Source organism: Poromitra crassiceps, assembly GCF_964638095.1.
Source record: "Poromitra crassiceps genome assembly, chromosome: 4".
Lineage (NCBI taxonomy): Eukaryota > Metazoa > Chordata > Actinopteri > Beryciformes > Melamphaidae > Poromitra > Poromitra crassiceps.
The window spans coordinates 68,612,048-68,638,057 of NC_139626.1; the positions used below are offsets into that span (position 1 = coordinate 68,612,048).

The 26,010-nt window shown below is 45.2% G+C and overlaps 1 protein-coding gene across 1 annotated transcript in view; it reads left to right on the top strand.

Moving 5' to 3' along the window:
• LOC310775976 (mitogen-activated protein kinase kinase kinase kinase 3-like) overlaps nt 1–26,010 on the top strand; it is a gene marked incomplete at both ends in the record, with an annotated part of 191,619 nt that overhangs the window by 156,076 nt on the left and 9,533 nt on the right. The window contains 7 exons of the mRNA XM_083636096.1: nt 2,228–2,286; nt 4,618–4,721; nt 5,758–5,929; nt 12,755–12,826; nt 13,083–13,175; nt 23,409–23,479; nt 23,553–23,608. Of these exons, the coding sequence (XP_083492222.1) occupies nt 2,228–2,286; nt 4,618–4,721; nt 5,758–5,929; nt 12,755–12,826; nt 13,083–13,175; nt 23,409–23,479; nt 23,553–23,608 (627 nt within the window). The remainder of the gene's footprint in view (nt 1–2,227; nt 2,287–4,617; nt 4,722–5,757; nt 5,930–12,754; nt 12,827–13,082; nt 13,176–23,408; nt 23,480–23,552; nt 23,609–26,010) is intronic.

The following is a 26,010-nucleotide window of genomic DNA, read 5'->3' on the forward strand; positions in this document are numbered from 1 at the left end:
CACCTTCTACACAACCAACACCTTCTACCCAACCAACACCTTCTACACAACCAACACCTTCTACACAACCAACACCTTCTACACAAGCAACACTTTCTACACCAGCAACACCTTCTACCCAACCAACACCTTCTACCCAACCAACACCTTCTACACAACCAACACCTTCTACCCAACCAACACCTTCTACACAACCAACACCTTCTACAAAACCAACACCTTCTACACAAGCAACACCTTCTACACAACCAACACCTTCTACACAAGCAACACCTTCTACACAACCTTCTAACCATAAGTCTCTCCTACAACACACAACCAACACCTTCTAACCATCAGTCTCTCCTACAACACACAACCAACACCTACACAACCAACACCTTCTCCACCAGTTATTCCCAAACAGGGGTACTTGAGCAGCTTCCAGGGGGTACATGAAAGATTCGGGATTACAATTTATTTCCAAATTGAAAAAAAAAAAAAAAAATCCAAGACATTTCAGAAGCCTATTGCTAAAATGGTACATACGCACCGCGATTAGTTCCCGCCAGCAGGTGTCAACTGTTACTCTACTGCAGTGATCCTCACTACTTTCTCCATGAGAGCCACACTAGCTGGTCAAAGTCAAGAGGAGAGCCACTTTTACCGCAAAACCACACAGTAAGCGTTTGATTTAGTTTTTAGTTTATTAAATGATAAAACCAATGATAAAAAATGTAGAAGAACCAATGATAAAAATGTTAGAAACAATTATAAAAACCATAAAAACATTCAGACCGACATAATATATATATATATATATATATATATATATATATATATATATATATATATATATATATATATATATATTATGCAAACAAGCCAATGCCTCGTGGAGGGACTGGGTCATGGCAGGGACGCAGAAACAGAGCGCTTCAGGTGTGAATGACAGGGCGTATTGTTGCAGCTGGCATTTCCTCGTCGTTAATGAGAAATGCGCAAGCTGCAACAATCAAGTCACCAGCATCCCAGCGTCAGAGTTTTAACGATAAGCAAAGCAGCTGTCTGGAGGTTTGGAGCTGAATCCCAGAGAGAGACAGACTGAACATCAGAATGTTTTCATATATATTTTAATCAAGTCGGTGTGAATGTTTTCATCACTTTTATCATTTGTTTATATCGTTTATGTATGTATATATATTAGGGGTGTCACAATATATCGTCCCACGAAATTTCGCGATAGTAAAACGTCACGATATGTATCGTTGAGATGAAATCTCATATCGCAAAAAAAAAAAAAAAAAAAAAAAAATATATTTTTTTTTTTTTTCAAAAAATAGACTAAGAAACGTCTTTGTTTGTTGAAGTTCAATGTGTGGAAAGTAGTTCAGTTGAACAAGTCTCTGAAGAGACACATGAGAAGTTATACAGGAGAGAAACCATTCAATTGAGTTTCTGGCAAAACTGTTTACTTGACAGGAAAAACTGAAGATGCATAATGAGAATTTATACTGCTGAGAAACCTTTTAGTTCAAAGTAAATCTAAGTGATGGTGTAACTCATTCTATTTCAAGATAAGCCTCATCTCCAATCTCATGTTTTTTCTAGTTGTTATTGTAATAACAATTTCCCACAACAGCATGTTTTGTATTTGTGCATTTCAAATAAAATACTACTTTTCCAGTCATATATTGTCATTATTCAAGTTTAAAAAAATATTGTTAAAATCGTATCGTATCGTATCGTTATCGTGAACCCAGTATCGTGATACGTATCGTATCGTGAACTGAGTGTATCGTGACACCCCTAATATATATATATATATACATACAGCCGCCATCGTCTCGCGAGCCGCGCAAAGAGGATCTAGGCTCTACTGTGTGAAGAGGTCGCGTTCACGCATGTCAAAACTGTGTACCATCCAGCTAGTTCTACTAGCCAACATGGGTAAATGGCTCAAACGTCCAGTTGTCTTCTCTTTCTCTGCTCTGTCTATCCCTCTCGACTTCCAACCGTATAAAGAAGGCCAAAAATACCAAAACTAATCTTAGTTATGATCAGACTCTCATGAGGTTTCACAGCTCCTCGTCAGCCTCAAAGCAACACGCCACCATTTTAGATTACATTTTCCATATTACATTTCCATTTGAATTATCCATGTGATATGCTTCCATAATCGGACTTATAAATACATTATTCAATTCTCTGTTCTTTTGCTTTTTTTCTTTCTTTTTTTGGATTGCAGGAAGTTTTCCATCTCCAACAAGATCCCTGACACTAAAGGCTGTCTGAAATGCTGTGTGGGTGAGTCCTGTGTCTGTCGCTATCCCATAATAAACACCGGCACTGTTAGCTTGGTGAAGCATCCATCACATAAACTCACATTGGTTTGGTTCTGTGAGACCGTCTGGCCTCCAGCAGGGCGGGCCTTTTCAGAAATTACAAAGTGCACAGGCCAATCAGAAACCTGCCTCATACTTGACATTGTAACTGGCCAATCAGGGATGTAACTGGCAACGAGTAATGGCCATTTTTGCGGCTCGAGCAGTAACGTTAACGTTAAAGTAAACACAGACACAAGTGCAGTTATTGCAGAAATAGACTCAATAACAACAATTAAACAAGAACTGGAGTATGTACCAGCATACTCTCTCGGCGGAAAATACATTTTTGCCGTTCTTCTGAGTGAATTTGGATTTGACTGTATCCGGTGCTGATTGGCTGAAGGACTGGATTTGCCGACGCTGATTGGCTGAAGGAGTTGTCTGTCAAGGCAAGTTCTCCCACCCACTGAAATGACTGTGGACTGCTTGGAGTCCGGACGGTTTAGTGTTTGTAGCGAAATGCTAATTTACAACACCTGTCCACAGGAGGCATTTACACAAAATACATACACAAAAATACATCCACAAATACACAAAATACATACACAAAAATACATACACAAATACACAAAATACAGATGCGTCTATACAGGGATATTAGGTGTGAGAATATTGTGGTTTCTGTTTTAGCCATGATGCAATGCCTCTATTAAACACATTTGTTTTCAGCTCATTGTTTTGCTCCTTTAACTCTTTCCCCACCATTGACATGATATCGTCGTGGAAAGAGCGTGACTCAAACTGGTTGACAGTTGAAACTTTTGCTCACTCAGTGGGTTTGGAGCCCATTTAAGTAGTTACAGCAGCAGGCAGCCGGCTTAGCTCATGTAGCTAACAGCTAGCTAGTTAACACATTGAGTGCCACAGCGCTTCAGTAAAATTGTCTGGAGCCTGTGCCAGATTCACTTCCATTCAGTTGAAAACAGCTATAGAATTTTTCCTATTAGGGCTATATGGACAGGGCTGGACTCTAATGAAACATTGGACACTCCTGCTTCTTTCAAAGAAGAAATTTTGTTTCTAGACAGTTCCATTATGAAATGACAGCCTCTGAAATAAGAGCACTTTCAAGGGTTTTCTGCTGTCTTTTTTTACTTTTCAAGATAAAGTCACTTTTATGAATACTTTTTGCACTCATGATTATTATTACTCTAGCTAATATTTTCTGATGTAGTGACGTGGTGTAGTTCTGTGCAGCCTGCGTGCCCCACCCCCCTCTCCCCCCCTGAGCTGCAAACTCCTCCCCACACGCACACAGTCTATTTTCGGAGCCTCCGTTTTTGCGCCGGGCGGCTGACGGCGGCTCCCGGGCGGATCCCAGCGTGACAAGGAAATGCCAAACGGGACTGCAGGAAAAGGTTTGGCCGTTCGGCGTCGGGTGCTGCCTTTCTGGCGGGTAATCGTGTGGAGAAACTATTTGCAGACAGATAGACAGAGGCAGAGGAGCTCAGTTGTGTGCGCGGATCGCAGCCAACTGTCAGCTGCAGACAGAGCAATCTATATGGCTCTGGCTGCAGCATGCATCGGGTTCTCTTTGATCACGGCTTTCTCCTGCACAAAGTAAAGGATCTGAGCGCCAAGGTTATAAGGTGGCGCAGCTGACGTGTAGATTTTTAAGGTGGCGCCGTGTGATCCCTTGAAGGGATTCATGCTCACTGGCTGGGTACGACCTTAAACAGCAGAATTATGGAATAATATGAATTATGATATTGGGACGTCCACAGACGTCCTTGGCACTTCTCGTTACTTTTTTTTAGGACGTCCACAGACGTCCTTGGCACTCAATGTGTTAACATGCCAGCTCATCCTCAGTCAGTTATTGAGTCATATGTCCTGATTCCATTTTAGCAGCAGCTTATTTTTTGAACATGAGCACAAAATGAGGTTATTTGTCAAATACATATGTGCTGAACAGTGTGGCTACTTAACATGGCTCACTTGACTCAGCAACACATGAAATATCTTAAAAATGACTCAATACAATGGAGTTTCTTTTAAGATGGCTTTGCCGATTATCAACCCACTTTGTATCATTATAATAAAATAATATATAATAAACACTGCCCATCTGCTTATATTAATGATATTATAATAAAATAATATATAATAAACACTGCCCATCTGCTTATATTAATGATATTATAATAATGATACAAAGTGGGTTGATAATTGGCAAAGCCATCCTTTAATTTGGCTGAACATAGTGAACATAGTGTTTGTCCAGGCCTGAGAGTGTGTTGTGTCTTGACAGTGAGGAACCCCTACACGGGTCATAAGTACCTGGGTGGAGCCTTCCAGTCCAGCGTGGTCCTGCTGGAGTGGGTGGAGCCTATGCAGAGGTTCATGCTGGTCAAGGTGAGAGGCGCGTTGGATTTGCTTTACGGGTAGGGATGGGGATCGAGCCCCGGTATCGATTGGTATCGATCAATAATCAAAACCCAGAAATCAATAAGGTCCGAGGTTATTGATACTGCTATCGAGACTAGCAGCTCCTACAACGTAATGTTATATATGGCTCAGATATGTATGTGCTTCATTTAGGAGAGAATATCTCAACTGTTATAGACTAATATGACCCCTGTTAAACTGTTATAGACTAATATGACCCCTGACCAATATGACTTGGGATGTGTGCCAAAATCTCTATCCAGGGCCAAAAACCCAAAAACCCAGCCATGGCCAAAATGGGCAGTCTTTTTTTTAAGTGAATGGGATTTTTTCCCCTTTAAAGATATCCGAATTAATTTCTACCAGTTTAATATCCACATTAAGAGAAATATTTTTTGTATTACACTTTTTCTTATTTTTTTCAATCCTATTCACCTGTAGTGTCAAAAGGACCATTTTGGCCATCTTCGGGTTTTTCACCCCGTATAGAGATTTTGGCACACATCCCAAGTTGTTCGCAGGGGTCATATTAGTCTATAACAGTTGAGAAATTATCTCCTAACTGAAGTGCATACTGTACATATCTGAGCCAGGTCCTCTACTATATTGTTCAAATTCCTAATTGTCAGTTCAACTCTAGATGACACAAAAGTTCTAACTTTGCTTTAAGTCCAGAAAGTTTAAGTTAATAAATATATGGCAATTCCTGTGTGTTGTTAGTTGTATTGTAATAAGTTGCCATTCTGAACAATACATACAACAAATATTTATTTTAATGTGAAGATTAAACTGGTAGAAAATCATGAGGATATCTTTGAAGGGAAACAAATCCCATTCACTTAAAAAGAAGAAGAAACCATTTACGGGTTTTTCATCCCGGATAGAGATTTTTTGAAATTTTCAAGTAGGACATTTGTTTGCTCATTAATGCACAATAAGGCTCAGGGTGAAAAGAGCTGTAATTGTCCCTTAATGGCATCCCGTGTCTCCACCTGGTGTCCAGAACGTGGACTTCCAGCCTCCATGTCCTCTGGAGGTGTTGGAGCTGCTGGTGGTGCCGGAGCAGCCGTACCCTCTGATCTGCCTGGGTCTCAGCCGGGGACCCGACCCCAGCCAGCCTGTCGGCTTCCACACCTTGGACCCCAACTCTGCCTGCCCCACACCCCCCGAACCAGGTACATCCCAACTCTGCCTGCCCCACACCCCCCGAACCAGGTACACCCTAACTCTGCCTGCCCCACACCCCCCGAACCAGGTACACCCTAACTCTGCCTGCCCCACACCTCCCGAGTCAGGTACATCTCAACTCTGCCTGCCCCACACCTCCCGAGTCAGGTACATCTCACAGGGATGCAAACTCGGCGCTTTTCGGCACATCCCGCTTTTTTCATCTCAATTGGATGGGAGGGGGGGGGGTTGTCCGGCGAAACTAGGATTACATCATCGATTAGGAGGACTGGCCAGTCAGAAGACAACAGGGGCAGGTCTTGCCAAGTGGAATTCAACTCCTGTGGTCAGTGGGATCTATAATAACTACCGCGCGGTAACGTTAAAACGAGAGGACAGACCGGGGGACAAAGTAGCGGCGATATGCGTGGACTGAATACAGGTGGAAACGGCAAACCATTTGAAAATTGGTGCGACGCCAACGAATTAACTTGTTTGCGCTGCACTGTCACACCAGCAGAGAGAAAGTTGTCTTTCCATTTAAGGTAGGCTCTCTGGCTGACTCAGACAGTTTGTTGAATATTCACTCATTCAGCACAGAAATGTGTCAATTGCTCAGTCCACGGCCCCAGGAAGCGGCGAGGTGCGGCCGGGGTGCGGGTGGGCGAGGTGCGGGCGGGCGGGAGCAATGCACCACCACCCACAGAATCGAGAAAGAGCTATCAATCTGTCAATCCTTTCCGTGTCCGGGCCGGGTGAGGTTTCCCGTGTTGAGTCAAATTAAGGCGCAGGCTCCACTCCTGGTGGTGCCCTTCCGTCAATTCTTTTAAGTTTCAGCTTTGCAACCATACTCCCCCCGGAACCCAAAGACTGTTTTCCCGGACGCTGCCCGGCGAGTCATGGGAATAACGCCGCCCGATCGCTAGTTGGCATTGTTTATGGTCGGAACTACGACGGTATCTGATCATCTAAGAACTTCTGACTTTCGTTCTTGATTAATGAAAACATTCTTTGCAAATGCTTTCGCTTTCGTCCGTCTTGCGCCAGTCCAAGAATTTCACCTCTAGCGGCACAATACGAATGCCCCCGGCCGTCCCTCTTAATTATGGCCCCAGTTCAGAGAAGAAAACCTATAAAATAGAACCGGAGTCCTATTCCATTATTCCTAGCTGCGTTATCAGAATCAGAATCACTTTTATTGCCACAGTATGCAAGTTACATACGAGGAATTTGTCTTAATGTCTGTATGCAGCGTAGCGGTCACATCAATATACAGAGATAAGAAGTAGGAAGATAACTAAAGACAATCACAAAGTTGCAAGTGCAATCAAATCGAGTAAATATATACAATATGTACATGAGTGGTGAAGTGTTCTCTGGATGATAAATAAGAGTTTACATTGAATGTACATGAAATTTACAGGCTAAGTTAAATAGGCATTAAATGTGCAGGGAATTTACATGAATTTGCAGTCCCAGACAGTTAAACAGACATTAAATTAGATATGAGTTCCAGTTTTATGGGGGAGGGGGAGTTCAGTTGAGTTTAGGAGGAGGTAGTGAGTTTGTGTGTGTGTGTGTGTGTGTGTGTGGGGGGGGGGGGGGGGGTGTTGGTGAGGTCCTTGGCGGAAGGGGTTTCCGGGCCTTGTTGTCCATGGGCCAAACCCCAAAATTTCACATATCGGTACCACTCAAGTGGGCAAATTCTAATCATGATTTTAGATGATATTTTAGTATGATAGCTTTTGCAGAATGGTAGCTTTGTCACAGTTATCAGCTCATGAAGTTAGCCAGCCCTTACAATAAATTTGATTCTAGGCGCTGATGCATACCCTATTCTATGCAGATTTTCAGGACCTTTACTCATGTTCTATGAGAACATGTTTGACAGCATTTTAAAGGGTAGCTTCTTAGCTTTCATTTGAGCTCAGTTGTGAGTCTGTCTGACAAATAAAGAGGTCACATGGGCTCTTCAAAGTGTCAGTGACATTCATTTTTCCACAATTTTCGCCTAAACTATAGTCTTTATTTCAGCACTGTGGCAACTAGGAACATCACAGACACAAACAACAAACACTGGAATACTCATAGGACTACCGTAATTTTCGGACTATAAGCCGCGCCTTTTTTCCCATTTTTCGACCCTGCGGCTTATATAACGGTGCGGCTAATCTATGGATTTTTACAGCTAACGGCCACTAGGGGACCTCCTAAATCTATGGATTTTACAGGTTACAGTCCACCACCTTTAACTCTATGGGCTCTATGGCCGGTCCGCGCCCCCCACCTTTAAGCGGCGGGCTCCAGCAGGAAAAGCTGGAGGCCGGAAAAGAGTGAGACAGGTAGCGCGCAAAAGTAAAAGTGGAACCGAGAGTGGTACGAGAGACAGAACGAGAGCAAGACAGACAGACATTACGAGAGCGAGACAGTTTGTGCAAAGGAAGTTTTCATGCACAAACCCTCATTATGGAAAACAAACGTAGAAATGCATATGATGCAGCTTTTAAGTTAAAGGCAGTCAATCTGGCAGTAAAAGAAGGAAATAGAGCTGCTGCACGTACCCTTGGCATCAATGAGTCAATGGTGAGACGTTGGAGACGCCAGCGGGAAGAACTGTCTCAATGCAAAAAGTCAAAAAAAGCTTTCAGAGGTAATAAAAGCAGATGGCCCGAACTTGAAGACTTTCTTGAAGATTGGGTGAACACACAGAGAGCAGACGGCCGAGGTGTTTCCACCGTGCAGATCCGACTGAAGGCCAAAACAGTCGCCACCGAAATGAAAATTGAAAATTTTAGAGGTGGACCATCCTGGTGTTTCAGATTTATGAGACGAAAGGGACTGTCCATCAGGGCGCGGACGACTGTGTGTCAGCAACCCCCTCCCGACTACCAGGAAAAAATAACAAACTTAGGCGAATTCACACAAAGAAAGATAGAGGAATATTCCATCGGACCGGACCAGATCATAAATATGGATGAAGTGCCTTTGGCGTTTGACCTGCCTCTCACTAGGACTGTTAACAAGAAAGGTGAATCGTCCATCACGTTGAGAACCACTGGCCACGAGAGAACGAATTTCACTTGTGTTCTTGGCTGCACAGCATCTGGATTAAAGCTTCCGCCAATGGTGATTTTTAAGCGGATTACAATGCCAAAAGTAAAGATCCCGAACGGCATCTCCTTTAAAGTCAACAAGAAAGGGTGGATGATGGAAAGCGTAATGAAGGAGTGGCTGAATGAGTGCTACGTCAAGCGCCCTGGAGGATTCTTTCGCCAAAAAAAAGCTTTGCTCGTTTTGGACAGCATGAGGGCCCATATAACAGATTCTGTGAAAGCAGCCATCAAGAGCACAAACTCAATTCCAGCTGTGATTCCTGGGGGCACAACGAAGCATCTGCAGCCACTCGACATCAGTGTCAATCGTGCGTTCAAAGTGGCACTACGCGTTCAGTGGGAGGCGTGGATGACTAGCGGCGATAAATCATTCACCAAAACTGGTCGCATGCGAAAAGCAACTTTCGCTCAAGTTTGCGAGTGGATCCTGACAGCGTGGAGGAGTGTCAAAACATCCACGATCACCAACGGGTTCCGAAAGGCTGGACTGCTGCGTGATGAAGAGGAGCTTCACAGCTGAGGCCCTTCAGAGGCTGTTCGATTCCGACAGTGACGAAGAGGAGTTCGTTGGTTTTGAGAGCGACAACGAAGGAGAGAGGAGAGTGGCTGACGAAGCCACCCTGAGCCTGTTCGTTTCCGACACTGAAGATGAGGACTTTGGTGGTTTTAGTACGCAGGAAGAAGACGAAGATGAGGATTAATGACTTGACTTTTCTGGTTACAGCCGTGTACTGCACCTTAGCCTAAAAGATGAAGACGAGGATTAATGACTTTTCTGGTAGGCTGATTACCGTATATTTTAAGCAGCCGTGTTACTGCAACTTTAGGCTTACGCGCTTACTGTTGTGTTACAGGCACTTTATTTTGCACTTTTAAAAAAACACATTTAATTTAGCCATTGATATTGCCTCGTCAAGCGCTGTAAGCTTTGTTTTTTGTTATGGTACTACTGTAGGCTATAATGTAGATCAGTGGTTTTCAACCTTTTTCATGCCAAGGACCCCTAAATTGATACACATTTGGCCGCGGACCCCCAATTGAAAATATTTTGTGCCAGGGACCCCCAGAAGCAAAGATATCAGTTAATTTTCGCTTTAAAAAATATAAATATTCAAAGATGTGCACACTTTTTCAAGGTTTTTCAAAAATAGCAGATCTTCAAGCTCATAGCGCGGCACTCGGTGCCGCGCTGCCGCTATGAGCTTGTTGAGCTTGCTAGAGCTTCAAAAATAGCCAAAGCTAAGTGGTTAAATGATTGTGACGCTATTAACTAATTTTGCTCGGGAACGCACTCCCTCAAGGACCACTGGTGGTCCCCGTACCACTGGTTGAAAACCACTGCTGTAGATCACTGCCGGTACGTGCGCTGGGAGCGCACCGTTTAAGTTTGAAAGTTGAAAAGTTTGTGTGTCTGAAACGCTATGTGATACAGTACAGTTTACACAGCACAGGACATGTTCTGTAGCTACTATTGCACTAAATGGTAACACTTGAATACGTTACGCAAATATGCAACTTGTTTGTTGAAATCTTAATAAATGGGAGCTTCCTCAAACAGCCATCTCTTTCCCGACAATCCCTGGACAAAGTAGAATTTGTCCACCCGGATGGTACCGATATCTTACATTTTGGGTTCTGGCCCATTTCCCTCGAGAAGGCATTCTTCTACCAAATTCAAAGGGCCAAATTCACCCCTCACGATGGGATAGTATGGGTACATTATACATTTTCTGAATCCTTATTGTCCTATGAGTATTCCAGTGTTTGTTGTTTGTGTCTGTGATGTTCCTAGATGCCACAGTGCTGAAATAAAGACTATAATTTAGGCGAAAACTGTGGAAAAATGAATGTCACTGACAATTTGAAGAGCCCATGTGACCTCTTTATTTGTCAGACAGACTCATAACTGAGCTTAAAATGAATGCTAAGAAGCTACCCTTTAAAATGTTGTCAAACATGTTCTCATAGAGAACATGGGTAAAGGTCCTGAGCCTAAAATAGGATATGCATCAGCACCTAGAATCAAATGTATTGTAGGGGCTGGCTAACTTCATGAGCCGATAACTGTGACAAAGCTGCCATTCTGCAATGGCTATCATACTAAAATATCATCTATGGATATATACCTGTTCAAAAATCATGATTAGAAGTTGTCCACTTGAGTGGTACCAATATGTGCAATTTTTGTGTTTGGCCCATGGACTAAATAGGGGAAAATAAGAAAATGTCCAATAAATATGAAAAGCTACTCCTGTGGAAAGGCTATCATATATTAATTGACTTATATTGACCCTATAAACAATTTAGTATAGGTAAAGTTTTGCCCACCCAGATGGTACCGATATCTGGTCTGGCCCATATGGACTATTTGTTTTTTATTTATGGTTTGGCTGATGGCGGTTGGGAAGAAGCTGGTCTTGTGGCGGATGGTTCTGGTCTTGGCAGACCTCAGTCTCTTGCCGTGGGGGAGTGTCTTAAAGAGTTTGTGGCCAGGGTGGGAGGGGTCAGCCATGATCTTGCGAGACCGCTTCAGTGTCCTGGCTGCATGCAGGTCCTGGAGGGATGGCAGGTTGCATCCGATTATCTTCTCAGCGCAGTGGATGATGCGCTGAAGTCTGTTGATGTCTTTGAGAGTGGCAGCAGCATACCAGACGGTGATGGAGGAGGTGAGGATGGACTCAAGGAGGTGTAGAAGTGCACCATCGTGGCCTTTGGCACCTTGAATTTCTTCAGCTGCCGCACAAAGTACATCCTCTCCTGTGCTTGTGCCTATTCAGGCGACCTGCTTTGAGCACTCAAATTTTTTCAAAGTAAACGCTTCGGACCCCGCGGGACACTCAGCTAAGAGCATCAAGGGGGAGCCGTGAGGCAGGGGCTGGGACAGATGGTAGCTCACGCTCTTGTTTCACCATACATGAGTTTGCATCCCTGATCTCAACTCTGCCTGCCCCACACACCCCCTGAACCAGGTACAACTCTGCCTGCCCCACACCCCCGAGTCAGGTACACGCCAACTCTGCCTGCCCCACACACCCCCTGAACCAGGTACAACTCTGCATGCCCCACACCCCCCAAGCCAGGTACACCTCTGCATGCCCCACACCCCCCGAGCCAGGTACACCGCAACTCTGCCTGTCCTACACCTCCTGAACCAGGTACAACTCTGCATGCCCCACACCCCCCGAGCCAGGTACACCACAACTCTGCCTGCCCCACACCCTCAGAGTCATGTACAATTATGCCTGCCGCACACACCCCTAGTCAGGTACGCAGACACCAGCGGGCTTGGATACTACAGCACCAAGGCAGGCAACTGACGCAGTAGGCTATCATATCACTATACCAATATTGAAAGGTGCAAAACAAATAATGTTAATGTTACAGATCCTGACTCACAACGTGTGTGTTTAATTCAACTGCCTATCAGAAAATGGACAAAATTACTGAGGGATAATGTTAGACTAGTGTGGGCTGGTGATGTTTTAGAAGCTAACATTACATTAAGGAGAGATAATACAGTCAGAGCAGCCTATGGAATCGAGTGACTTCATGGAAACTGGCAAGTTGAATTCACAGTTGAAGACAGGAAAGAATGTGAAGTTTCTTCTTTTTTCTTTCAAATTTTTAAATGATACCCAGCCATAGTCTACTGCCTTACCTGAGCCTCCAGGTTATAGTGCTCATGTTTTTCACATTCTTCACGTTGTTCTTCTCTGACAGAGGATCAGGCTCAGACCTGTGTGATCCACGTCACCCAGCTGGAGAGAGACACCGTCCTGGTCTGCCTGGACCGTGAGTTCAATCACTACACTTTAGTTTAGGGCGGAGCTCAGGTTCTACACTTTAGTTTAGGACTGAGCTCAGGTTCTACACTTTAGTTTAGGACTGGACCCAACAGCATTTCTTACATGATTTGGAGCTTGTTGAATTTGATGAGTTTGGATCCTAAATGAGATCTGGCAGCTAAACAATTCACAGACAGGCGGACAGACAGACTGGATCTTCTGGGTTTAGACTGAGCTGTTTTTCCACTTCCTGGTTTCTGCAGGTTGTATAAAGATGGTGGATCTCCAGGGGAAACTGAAGTCCAGCAAGAAGCTGTCAGCTGAGCTCACCTTCAACTTCCAGATCGAGGCCATCGGTAAACCTCCTTAAACCATTTTAAACCTCCTTAAACTACCTCAAACCACCTTAACTCATTCACCGCCAGTTTAGGACTGCCAATATTTAGCACAGGCCAAAGATTTTCATAATTGTTGGTCATCTTTCAAGACCCACAGTAAATTATCTATTAGCACCAGAGTGATTTGCAATACCTCAAAATGAAGATGTACGTCTCTGGGTTCACCAGGAAAAAAAAGTGAGCTTTTAGCATGTTCTGTACTCTACTTATAGCCATTTATATACACCCTGTTTTCACCCAAAAGGTCTCTCTGAGAAAAGAAATTGCAGAAAATGGCATTTATGTACAGCACACAATATCAGGCAGAACTCGCTCTCAATTCTTTTATTTTGAACTGTATTGACATCAGACATGTAAATATTATTCATTATGACACAAATGACAAAAAAAAATATATATATATATATATGAAGTGCTTTTTTTACATTCAACAATACAGTTTGCTCAGTGTGAGTGAGTGTACAGACAGACACACAGACAGACAGACAGACAGACAGACAGACAGACAGACAGACAGACACACAGAGACACAGACACACACACACACACACACACACGCACACGCACACACACACACACACACAGAGAGAGAGAGTTCTGTCCACAGCTGCTGCTAGATCGCACCTCCTTCCCCCTCCTTCCCCATCAGCGTTTTGCCTCCTCTGCTGCTCGTTTTCCTCCTCTCGCTGGGACGAATGCTGCGACACGACACAGGAACGGGGCCGCGGCTTGGCTTTGGGACCAGGCGCTGCTGGAACCGGATCGATCATGTTCGTCACTTGTTTGACTAGGCAATCCAGGTTCGCCCTGCAGCAAGGCAGCAGTGCAGCGCGCCGAGAGGCGTTTCAATGGCGTTTTTTCCTCTGTACAAGGAAGCGCGTTTCTCTGTTTTTCCTCCTTTCCTCCTTCTTTCTCGTTTCAAACAACAGCTGCGGTATGTGTTTGATAACGTGCTGTCGGCTTGACTTTGAGGTTACGGACCCGTGTCTGTGTCACAGGCTGGGTAAGTGTTTGAACTAAGCGCTGCAGTAATAAAACCAAAAACACGTCAAACACGTCATTGGCGGGGAGGGCTATTTCTGATAACACGTCAAAGACGTCTTTGGCGGTGAATGAGTTAAAGGGAGGCTTTGCCGATTTTCAACCCAGTTTGTATCATAATCTTGGTAATATAGAGGGTAGGGGTAGTTGCGCACGTATCACGGTATGCAGTGCACAACTCTGCGGAACTCAAGCCAAAACAAGGGAGATCCCCGGAATACAGGAAAAAGACGTCTTGTGCCGTATACGTATAGTCGCTGGACATTCCCACTAGGAATATGACGATGTGCGGCACTGCAACTATTTGTGTAAGGTAACCTGTCTGTTGCTGGCGAAGCTTTAAAATACGTGGAGGAGGCATCGGGATCTTCCATATTTAGTTGTAAAGTTGTAACTTTCTGCAACGAATTCAGCTCCGCCCATGAAATACGTCATGCTGTTTACAAACTGTAAAAGGGTCTATAACCTTCTCTATACGTTTTCCACACGGATAAATATCCGTTTGCCTGCGGAAACTCCGCCCCGCCAGCTGGTACGAATCATTATGGCTCATTAAGGTTCTCGATGCGATTCTCCGCGGATGTGCGCATACAGAAAAAATAAAAATAAACAATCTGTAGTTGGAACAGCCGCCCTCGAGCAACATCTGTTCACTTCCGCGTCCAGAATGTCCAGAATGATGCGTAACGCGTCATTTTGATAGAGAAGTGCCTGGAATAAAGTGCAGAGGAAAACATGAAGACAAGGTAAAGGCTGGATATCTGCATATATTACTGACATTGTAATGATATGAAGCATGTTGAAAGCCTTCCTTTAAAGCAATATTCCACTTACTTTTAACATGGGGCTTAATTGCACTTAACTCATTGAGTGCCATGGACGAACATGTTCGTCATTTCAAATAGTAACGTAGAGTGCCAAGGACGGACATGTTCGTCAATTGCGTTTTTTGACGGGGGGGTGTCGATCTAAGCCTCTTACATCGCCTCTTACGATATGGGAGCTATTGAATGTGTCTAACCTATTTTACAGAACCCTTAGGTGGCGACAGTGCTCTCCACATAACAGAAAGGCAAGGAAAAAACAAAGAAGAAGTCGTTATGGAAACGGAAATCGCATCGCATCCGTATGCATCGATATGCTGAAGCACGTTACTGCAGCTGTGCCTGCAGCAGCCAATCTGCTCCCACAATTGAGCCGCTCCGTGTCGGTTGCGACAGCACATCCGCACATCCACACCGTGGAGTTGTTATTATTCTCAACTGGAAGCATCGTTGCCGGTGACAAACACACGCGGAACGCTGTAAAAAAGCTGGATGTCGCGCACCGTTCACTGTGCTCACAGCAAACTCAGCAGAGAGCCACCACAGACAGGAGGAGGAGTGTGCAGTTGAGGCGGGGCGGGGCGGGGGGGGGGGGGGGGGGGGCACACAACACCCAGACAGACCCAGGCAGCAGGACAGGATTGACAAACGCAAGCCAGAATATCCGATGCCCACCAGCAGCAAATCAAGACCAGCAAGAAGCTGCAACCAGCAGCGCACGCAGGGGCCAGCGCTGCTGGTTGTAGCTAAAAAATATTATTCTGCCAAACAAAATTCCCTGGCCTTCACTGTTTTATTGAAGGAAATTATTTTTGAGGTGTGACTACATTAGAAAAGATTAGCTTCAGAGTCAGTGATGTGCTTGAAATGTTTAATTTCACAAAAGGCCAATTATCTCAGCTTCTAGAAAAAAATTGCTGTTTTTGGATGAATCAAGCTATCTTCTCCGGCTCATAACTAAAGAACGGAAAATGGGATCAATAAACTTTTTTTTGCAGATGATAGAATAGAGTCTCATCGTTCTTTGTCCGTGTTCAGTGTTTACATAGTAATATCACACAATATTCTGTGGGCCTCGAGAAATCACTGAAAACGCTCTGAAACTCTGGCACTGGGAGCGTCCGTTCTCCAAAAGTGGCTGGCACTCAATGAGTTAAAAGCCAATGTTAGGTGAGCCTAACACCTAATGATGAACTTTTCACCATTCTGCATCCAGGGTTCAGTTACTCTTTAAAGGGGGCATATTATCCTTTTCCTTATTTTGTGTCATATATATAGCATGTTACAATGTTGGATGTTCTTAGTAAACATGGCCGACATTTCTAAATAATGAGGTAAACGTATGTGAAAGACAGACTGCTCTGACGCTAGCTTTCCAATGTTTTTTTTTCCTACGTTCGGCTCGATGTGACATCACTCACATGACTGATTACCTTATATGGTCATTGCTCCAGGAAAGCAGGCATGCGCTCTGTGCTCCGCTCCGCTCTACACAGCACAGCAAAGTAAAGTCCGCTTGTAACACTAACAGCAACAATCCCACTTAGCTGCTAGTCACGGCATACACGTGTTCAAGCTGACAGTTTTTAATGATCCACTCCAGAGTCTGTTGTAAGGTTGGAAAAAACACAAAACAACTTTTTATTCCACTTCCAAGTGTCACAGGTTCATGCCTTTGCTGGATAATTTCAAACTAATCTAAAAGACACGGTATAAAAAATGTGTGTCTCCACAGCTAGTCTCTGCCTCAACTGAACTGAATTCACTGAACAGCCTAGCTGAGGGTGCGGGTGCAATTCTCTTAAAGTGACAGTACACGATAGTCAAAATAAATGAAAAAGCCTATTCTAGACGTACAATATGTAACTTGAAGTTAAATTTAAAGGAAAAACGTACTTATTAATAATGATTTGCTTACTTTTAATATTCTAAATGTGAAAATGTATAAATAAGAATGTGCATATATTAGGAATAAAACAGAAATATAGGAAAACTATGAGAAAAATAACAAGCCAATCTTTGCCTCATACATAACCGGCCCCTAATTGTTCTCTAGACTTAGAAACAATTACCAACATAAACAAAGAGCCACAGGTTAAATAAAGTCTTTGAACTAATTTGTGTCTTGTCCTCTTTCGTCTTCATACTGCCTCCAGAAGAAGACAGACCTTGGTGATGGGTCTGTCCAGCTCACTGGTCTTAGTCTTTACACGAACCCGGCGAACAAGTCCGTATTCATCTGGCAGCGACTGGATGATCTTGCCCATGAGCCACCAGTTTCTTGGGGCAGTCTCGTCCACAAGCAAAACAATGTCCCCAGGTACAAAGTTTCTCGACTTGTGCGACCACTTCTGTCGTATTTGGAGCTCCGGCAAATACTCTCTCATCCAGCCTTTCCAAAAAAGGTCCGCCATATACTGGACCTGCCTCCACCTTCGGCGTGCATAGAGGTCCTCTTTTTGGAAAAGTCCTGGAGGCAGAGATGGCTTAGTCCTTAGTTGGAGGAGGTGGTTCGGGGTGAGTGCCTCTAGGTCGTTCGGGTCACTGGAGGGTGTGGTAATGGGCCGACTGTTAATGATGGCCTCAGCTTCACAGAAATGTTTGAAGGCTCTCATCATCCCGACTCTGTGTCTTTAGGGTGACATTGAGGATTTTTCTGGTGGACCTGATTAAACGTTCCCATACCCGTCCATGGTGAGAGGCGGTTGGGGGGTTGAACATCCACTTAATTCCTCGTTGAAGCAAGGTGTCCTCGATTCTGGACGTGTTCCACTCTTGGATAGCTTTCTTGAGCTCTCGCTCTGCCCCGACAAAATTGGTCCCGTTATCAGAACGTAGCTCTACAACCTGGCCTCTTCTTGCAATGAATCGGCGAAGAGCGTTAATGAAGGAGTCTGTGTCCAGGGATGCCGCTACTTCTAAGTGGACAGCTCGAATGGCTAAGCAGGTAAAGATAATGCCATACCTCTTCACAGTAGCTCTTCCACGCTTGGCTTCGAAAGGACCAAAATAGTCCACTCCAGTTCTGGTGAAGGGCGGGTCATCTGGTAAGACCCTGTTTTGTGGAAGATCTGCCATTTGTTGTTGTCCAGCAACACCATGTAGTCGCCGACACACAAGGCATTTGGACAGGACTCTTCGGATTGTCGCATTAGCTCTGGGGATCCAGTATTTTAGACGCAACTTGGATAAAACATGGTTGCGCCCACTGTGACATACTTCTTTGTGGATCTCCTGCAGGATGAGCTCTGACACCCTAAGATATTTAGCCAGGATAGCAGGGTGTTTGGATTCTTCTGGCATGGCTGATCGACTGAGCCTTCCTCCGACTCTAAGAATTCCATCTTGAAGAACCGGATTGAGCTTGTATAGGTGGCTGCTCCTTTTGACAGTCTCACCTCTTTGTAATGTGTTGATTTCTTCTTGGAATTTCTTTCTCTGGCAGTGGCGTATAATCTTCAGTTCAGCTTCTTTTAGATTCTCCACCGTGAGGGTTCCTTTGCTGAGGCTTGTTTTGTAGCTTGCCATGACTTTGTGATAACTGCACTCGGCTCCTTTCTCTTCTTAGCCAGGCACAGCAATGTGTCCTTTACCTTTAGGATCCATGCCACTGCGTTCTTAAGGTGCATCCATGAGGAGTAGTGATTTATCAGTTGCTCCATTGCATCCATCTTTTCTTCTACTGCAAGAGCATTGATTGTGGCATTTTTCTTGATCTCAGGATCTGCTGTTGTGAGGTCTTCCAGATGATCAGGTATCTCTGGCCAGCTGTCAGCCGACTTGGTGAGAGAGTCTGGTCCAGAGATCCAGGCTTGATTCTGCACAAAAGTGTCCACCTTCTGTCCTCTTGATGCATAATTAGCAGGGTTAAGATGTGTGCTGACATGCCTCCATTGAGATACTGCACTCAGAATTTCCACTACTCTATTGGCTACGAAAGTGCGGAACCGTGTCAACTCGTTGTTAATGTACTTTTTAGTACAGCCGTACTGTCTGTCTAAAACACCGAGTCCACAAGCTGCAACTGCAGTTCTCTCCTCAACATCTTGTCCATGCGCCCAGCCATGGTTGCTGCTGTTAATTCCAATCGTGGGATGGTGGTGTGTTTGAGTGGGGCAACCCTCGCCTTTCCCATGACGAAGCTGCAATGGACTTGATTGCTGCTGTTCTGTTGGACTAAGTATGTCACCGTGCCATAGCCCTCCTCACTAGCATCACAGAAGTGGTGCAACTGTGCAAATGTTGGCTCTCCAAAATGTGCTGGCTTGAGACATCGGTCAACTCCAAAGTCACTGAGCAGCTGCAAACCCTTTGTCCAATCAAACTGCTGAGCAAGATGATTTGAGACTATGTCATCCCAGGTGAGCTTTAGCCTGCAGAGCTCTTGCAAGATCATTTTTGCTGGTAGAACCACTGGCGCCAAGATTCCCAGTGGATCATAGATGGAACTCACCATGGAGAGGATGTTCCTTCTGGTGGGAGGTTTGTCTTGGATGACAATTCTGAATTTGAAGCAGTCGGACTGGACACACCACTGTACTCCCAAAGCTCTCTCCAAGGGGAGTAAATCTTGATCCAGGTCCAGGTCCTTTACTTCTTTCACCCTGTCCTTTTCAGGTATGGCGCCCAACACCACTCGACTGTTGCTAATCCACTTCGTTAAACTGAAGCCCCCTTTTTGACAGATAGCTTTCAGGTTGTGGCACAGCAACACAGCTTCTTCCTCAGAGCTGACGGACTTAAAGGAACACTCCGCCCATTTTCAACCAGCTTTGTATCATTAGAACATCAGTAGTATATCAGAAAACTGTAAACGGTTTTGAAGTCTGTCATTTAAAGGGATACACCACTTTTTTGGAAGTTTAGCTCATTTGCCACATCCCCCCCCACATAACCAAGATACACCATGCCTTACCGGCACTGTCCGCTCAGTTTACAGTGAGCTACAGTCGTGAAGTTAGTAATTATCGCCATAGAATGGAGGCTAATGGTACAGCTGTTAAAAATCTGCCAAAGCACACATCTCACGGCGCCAAAATACATGTTGTGCTTCGGGTACTCACCACATGATGAAATATTAATCCAAAATGCACATAATTGGTATTTTTGGAAGGAAAAGAGGTAGCCGGCACTACTTTCCAAACATGGCCGCCGACCTCTTTTCCTCCAGGTACTTGAAGCTGTCCACCCTTTCCACCACTGTGCCGTTGATGGTGATTGGGGGGTGTGTGCCCCCCCCCCCCCTCCTGTAGTCTACAATGATCTCCTTGGTCTTGGAGACGTTCAGAGAGAGGTGGTTGTCCTGGCACCATTGTTCCAGGGCCCCCACCTCCTCTCTGTAGGCCGTCTCGTCGCCCCCCGAGATCAGCCCCACGACTGCTGTGTCATCTGCAAACTTCACGATGGTGTTCGAAGTTTGAGTCGCCACGCAGTCGTCAACTCTCAATAACTGTCAAACTATGCATCATTCATCTAGTTTGACAGTTATTGAGAGTTGATTTGAGTTAATGAGTTATTCATTTGAGTTAGTGTGGACCAGTGATGTCACTGGTCCACACTTTAACACTCAATAACTGTCAAATTAAATGACAGATTTCAAAACCGTTAACAGTTTTCTGATATACCACTGATGTTCTAATGATACAAAGCTGGTTGATGGGCGGAGTGTTTTTAAGGCAGTCATCAACGTAGAAGTTGTGCAATACTGTGTTGAACGCTGTAGCGTCAAACAGATTCCTGTTGTCTTCAGCACAACGTCTGAGAGCGTAGCTTTGATTTGATTAGATATGATTTTATTTGGTGAATGTCAACATACACAGGGTACAGATACAAGGACAGACAATCACCGAGGATAAAAACACAAGAAAGCCTCAGGCGTATTTCCATTGCGGTCCTCATGAACATCTAACATAAAGGGGACAGACATGGAACATATGGATATCACCATTAATACTCAAATTAAGGATTATAACACTATTACAATTTTGAAGAGTAATAGAGGCACACTTGTACATGAACATTTGTTGTTCTATGTAAGGAATTTTACATACATAGAAAACAAGGGGGGGGGGAGGAGGGGGATTGCGGTGGGGGGTGTTGCAGGGGGTAGGGGAGTGAGAAGCTCATCACCGTCGCACGCACGAGGTTATGCTGACTATTGCAGCTCCAGGGGGGAGGTTGTTTGAGGAAAAGGGGGGGGGGGGGGTTGGGGGTGAGCGGAGCGTCCAGGGAGAGTTTGCAAGGGCTGTCAGGCCGGACCGGGCGGCATGGGGGGGGGGGGGGCACGGGGCGAGTGTGTGTGTCAGTTTGAGTGTGGCCAGGAATGTCCAAAGATTGTCCTTGTGAGCTGTAAGCCTAAACAACCAGATAGAGGGAGCCTCCTTCTCGGGTGGTAAGCGAGCATACGGCCTTGTCCAATGTCAATATCTTGCAGCTGTTTAGGTGAAGGGTGATGGGGGAGCTCCTCGTTTCCACCAGCCCCTTCAACGGGGAGAATTTCTCATACACCATCAGGCAGTCTGGGGGTCCGAAAGATAAATGATGGATAATTTAATTACCCGAGAGGAAAGTATAATCCAAATCTTTCCCTCGGAGCTCGTCTCTTCAACTTAAAACTCTTCAGTCCCGGTCTTGCACCTTCTCCAAGATCTCATCCAGTTTTTTAATCACGTCTGACAGCACACCATCCACCTTTGATATGCGTTCAGTGATTGCATTAGTCTGATAGTTCATGCAGTCTGTGATCGCATTAGACTGAGAGTTCACAACACGGGCCATCTCGTTTATCATGTTCATGAGAATGGCTATCTTTGGGCTTTCGTTTTTCCCATTGTCATGCAAATTTTGCGATAGACGACTGCGATGCCAACACCGGTCAGCAAAAGTCCAGCTATCATGAATCCGAATAGGTAAACATCTTCGACGTCCTCAACGGTCAAAATGGCAAGGCATACAGTCTGCCATTTCTTCCATCCATCCATCACGTACCCGGCCGAAAACGTTCCGTCTGGGCTAGCACAGCTCGGTGATAAAGTAGCACCAAATAGGTGCACAACCATCCTGAACTCCACCAGAGCTTTGTTGATGTCTCCGTCTGGCCACCATAGAAACCTGAGTAGGTCAGCGTCTTCTGGTGGGACCTTTACCTGGTGGAACATGGCTTCCACATCAGCCATGGTAGCCACAGGTTCTTGGCGGAATCTTGTGATGACTCCAATCAAGGTACTGGTGAGGTCTGGCCCTTGAAGGAGTTGCTCATTCAGTGTGATAAGATGCACCGCAATCAAATATGACACGTTTTTTTGGGATGGTACACTCCATGATGGGGAATGTCCCAAACATTTCCATTGTTGCGCCTGAGGTCTTTATCAGGAACCTTCACTGCGTAGGCTTTGGTGATCATATCACTCATGAAGGTGATGTAGTCCTCACGAAATGAGGGGTTCTTGAGAAGCTTTTTCCTTCAAGGCACGCTGCTCTGCTACCACGCAGTTGTTGGGCATTTGAAGCTCTTTGTTCTTCAGTGGTAAGCCAATACAGTAATGCCCCTCTACCAGCCTGGCAGATTGTGACACACTGTCCATGAATTGGAGGTCTGCTCTGGACATCTTCAGCTGTTCATCTTGGCTACCTTCTGGGAAGTCATATTTGAACTGTTGGTTCCACAGTTGATCCAGTTTGGCTACAGTTATTCTATTTGTCGTGATGTACGCCAGTCCATCACCTCTTGCTTCGCAGTTGCCCTCCCTCAATGGTCCATTCACTGTCCATCCCAGGACAGTTCTTACGGCGTAAGGCCCATCATTTACACTCCTGATGACCTCCTCTGGCTCCATTGCCTTTGGCACATTAGTTCCGATCAGCAGACCTATTTCTGCGTTGATGTGAGGGACTTGCACTCGTTCCAGATGAGGCCACCTGTCCACATCTTCCTGTAGTGGAATGTTCCTTTTATTAGCTGGGATAGTCTTTTGAGAAAATACTTCTTGCAAATCTATAAAGTCGCAGCCTTCTAGACCGCTCACCTCCAAGCCTGTTACAACATGGCTGCTAACAGTCTTTTGTTCTCCCATGGTTGTTAGGAGGATGTCAATCTTCCTGCCATGTAGATTGAGCTCATTCATCAGCCCTTCGGTGCAAAAAGTGGCAGTAGCCTACTGCCAAAAAAAAAAAAAAATCTCAGATTAGCGACTTTGACATAAAAAGTTATGAAAATAAGGTCCAGGTTGAAACATTTAAAAATTCTCATTAAATTCTCTCATTAAACCTTAAATATCCTTAGCCCAGCTGTGCATGTTGCTGACCTTCCTCTCCTCCTCTTCCTCAGTGTGTTTACAGGACAGTGTTCTGGCCTTCTGGAGACATGGCATGCAGGGACGGAGCTTCAAATCTAATGAGGTAATTATCCAATCAGGGACTGTCTCCCCCACCTTAGCAGTCACCATGGTAACGCTCCCTGTTTCCTCTCCAGATCACTCAGGAGATCAGCGACAGCAGCCGGATGTTCCACCTGCTGGGCTCTGACAGGTGAGACACCTGTTTGAACTTATGGATAGTTGTCACGGGCAGTGCTACTAGCTTGATCAGTAACGATAATATCAAGGCTCATGTCTAGGGGTTAGCTAGCACCAGTGACACTCTAGGGAAGTTGTAGCTTCCGCTTAATTTACGCTGGATCCGTTAGGTCGGAACAACAGAGAGAGAGTGAGATAGCATAGCAGAACATCGCTTTTTATACACTACACATTCGAGGTACAGTATGACATCATTGATGACCTCACAGGGGGAGGTCTGACATCACATAATCTAATCCAGAGACAGCAGAGACCGTCTGACATCACCGATGACCTCACAGGGGGAACTCTGACATCATCGCCGATGATCATCGTTGGGTCGCTGGCGCAAATCCGGTCCATGGGGGTTTCGAGGCATGGTCTCAGCAGTCGGCCTGAGAGGGCCTTCCCTCCAGCCTTTTCTACAGCCGCCCCCAGATTTCTGTAGGAAATCTGTATTATTCCAGAAAAGGCACTCCAGTCCCACTAGGGGTAAGCAGGGCTCGGTTGACTAGTCTGGCAATGAGGGGAGCTGAATAAGCTTAACCACCGGTCGGGTGTAGGTATGGGTGCCGACCTTTACGTCAGCAGACCTCACTTTGTTGTCCAGTCCAGGGGAAAGCCTGGTGACTGTCCCTATTGGCCAAAGAGTGCGAGGGAGCTGCGGGTCCATGATCATCACGACCTTCCCAATGAGCAGCTCTGGCTTCTCGGTGCACCATTTCTGGCGGGCCTGAAGACCGGGAAGGTAGAACTTAATGAAGTTCCTCCAGAAATGGTCCGCGAGGAGCTGGCTATGGCGCCAGCGTCTTCTGCTCAGGAGTTCCGATTCAGGATACACCACCTGCGGGAGAGACACGTCGGGCCGTCCAATTAACAGCGAGTTAGGGGTGATCGGGTCAGCGTCAGCGATGTCTGATGAGGTGTAGCCCAAGGGTTTAGAGTTGAGGATCCCTTCCACTTCGAGGAGTGTCCTGAGCACCTCCTCCGTAACCAGCTGTGCCCCAAGCATCACCTGCAAGGCCTGCTTCACTGAGCGGATTTCTCGCTCCCATCAACCGCCGAAGTGAGGGGCATTTGGTGGGTTGAATTTCCAGTTGACTTCTAGGGGGCAAGCTGCGCTTTTAGGTCCGGTTGGAGGGCTGCGAACCCCCCTCGCAGTTCGTGGTCACTTCCTCGAAAATTGGTTCCCTGATCGGATAGCAGTTCGGAGGGTTTGCCTCTATGAGCTGTAAACCGTCTCAAAGCCATGAGACAGGAGTCGGCGTCTAGGCTGGACAGCAGGTCAATATGCACGGCCCGTGTCGTCATGCACTTGAAGAGTATCCCCCACCGTTTCTCACTTCTTCGTCCTATTTTGATAGTAGTAGGGACCATTCACATCTATGTGAATGGTCATGAAATAAAAATTTTGGATGAATTTAAATATCTCGGGGTCATATTTGAGTCCGACCTATCTTTAAAAAAACACATTAAAAAAATGGTCCATGTCTTGAAATATAACATTGCAAATTTCCGGCATATTAGAAATTCACTATCTACTGAGGCTGTGTTAGTGAGCTAAATAGGTATGGCTAGCTCTTTCAGGTTGTAGCAGTAAACAGGATGGGGTGTCGGTCAGGACACAGAATGACGATGAGGAGACGTAGGGTTTTGGTTGCACTGTGTTGCGATCCAGCATTTATTGCAGTGACATGTAGTATTATGAGTAGTCTGAAATAGCACAAATAAACCACAATTAGGCTATAGAATATAACATTACGAAATTAAATCCATACCCATTCACAGTAGCATAAAATATAACTGAGCATTGTAATGCTCATTTTAACCATAACATGAAGCTGCCTACAGCAGAATAACTTACTGTAGTCTACCCTTAAGAGGAATAAACAACTTCGACCTCATGGATGGTTAATCAGGTCACAGAGGGCAATGGAGACGCCCTGTGGCCAAACAAGGTATTGCTAATGGCGTCCACACCCACTTGAGTTGAGCAAACATCTCCCCCTCTACATAGAAATACTATTCACTTAACAATTCCAGCAGCAGAGATAAACACTTCAACTTAAACACAGGTAACAATAAATGGAATACCCCAATCAATTCACTACCAAATAAGCATGGTGACAATTACAACAAAATATCTCTCATCAGGCTGAGCACATGTCGACACACGGTGAAACTGGCACGATTTAACACAGAAACAAGCAACAGACACTTACTTTACAGCATGAACTTAATACCAAAGGGAATGTCACACTGGAACACACACAGGACCAACTAAGGAGGTTTTCAACAGCCACAGGTAAGTAAGCTGGACTAAAACATGAGGCACACCGAAGCAAACTGAAACACTGCCTCTTTCCGAACGGCAAA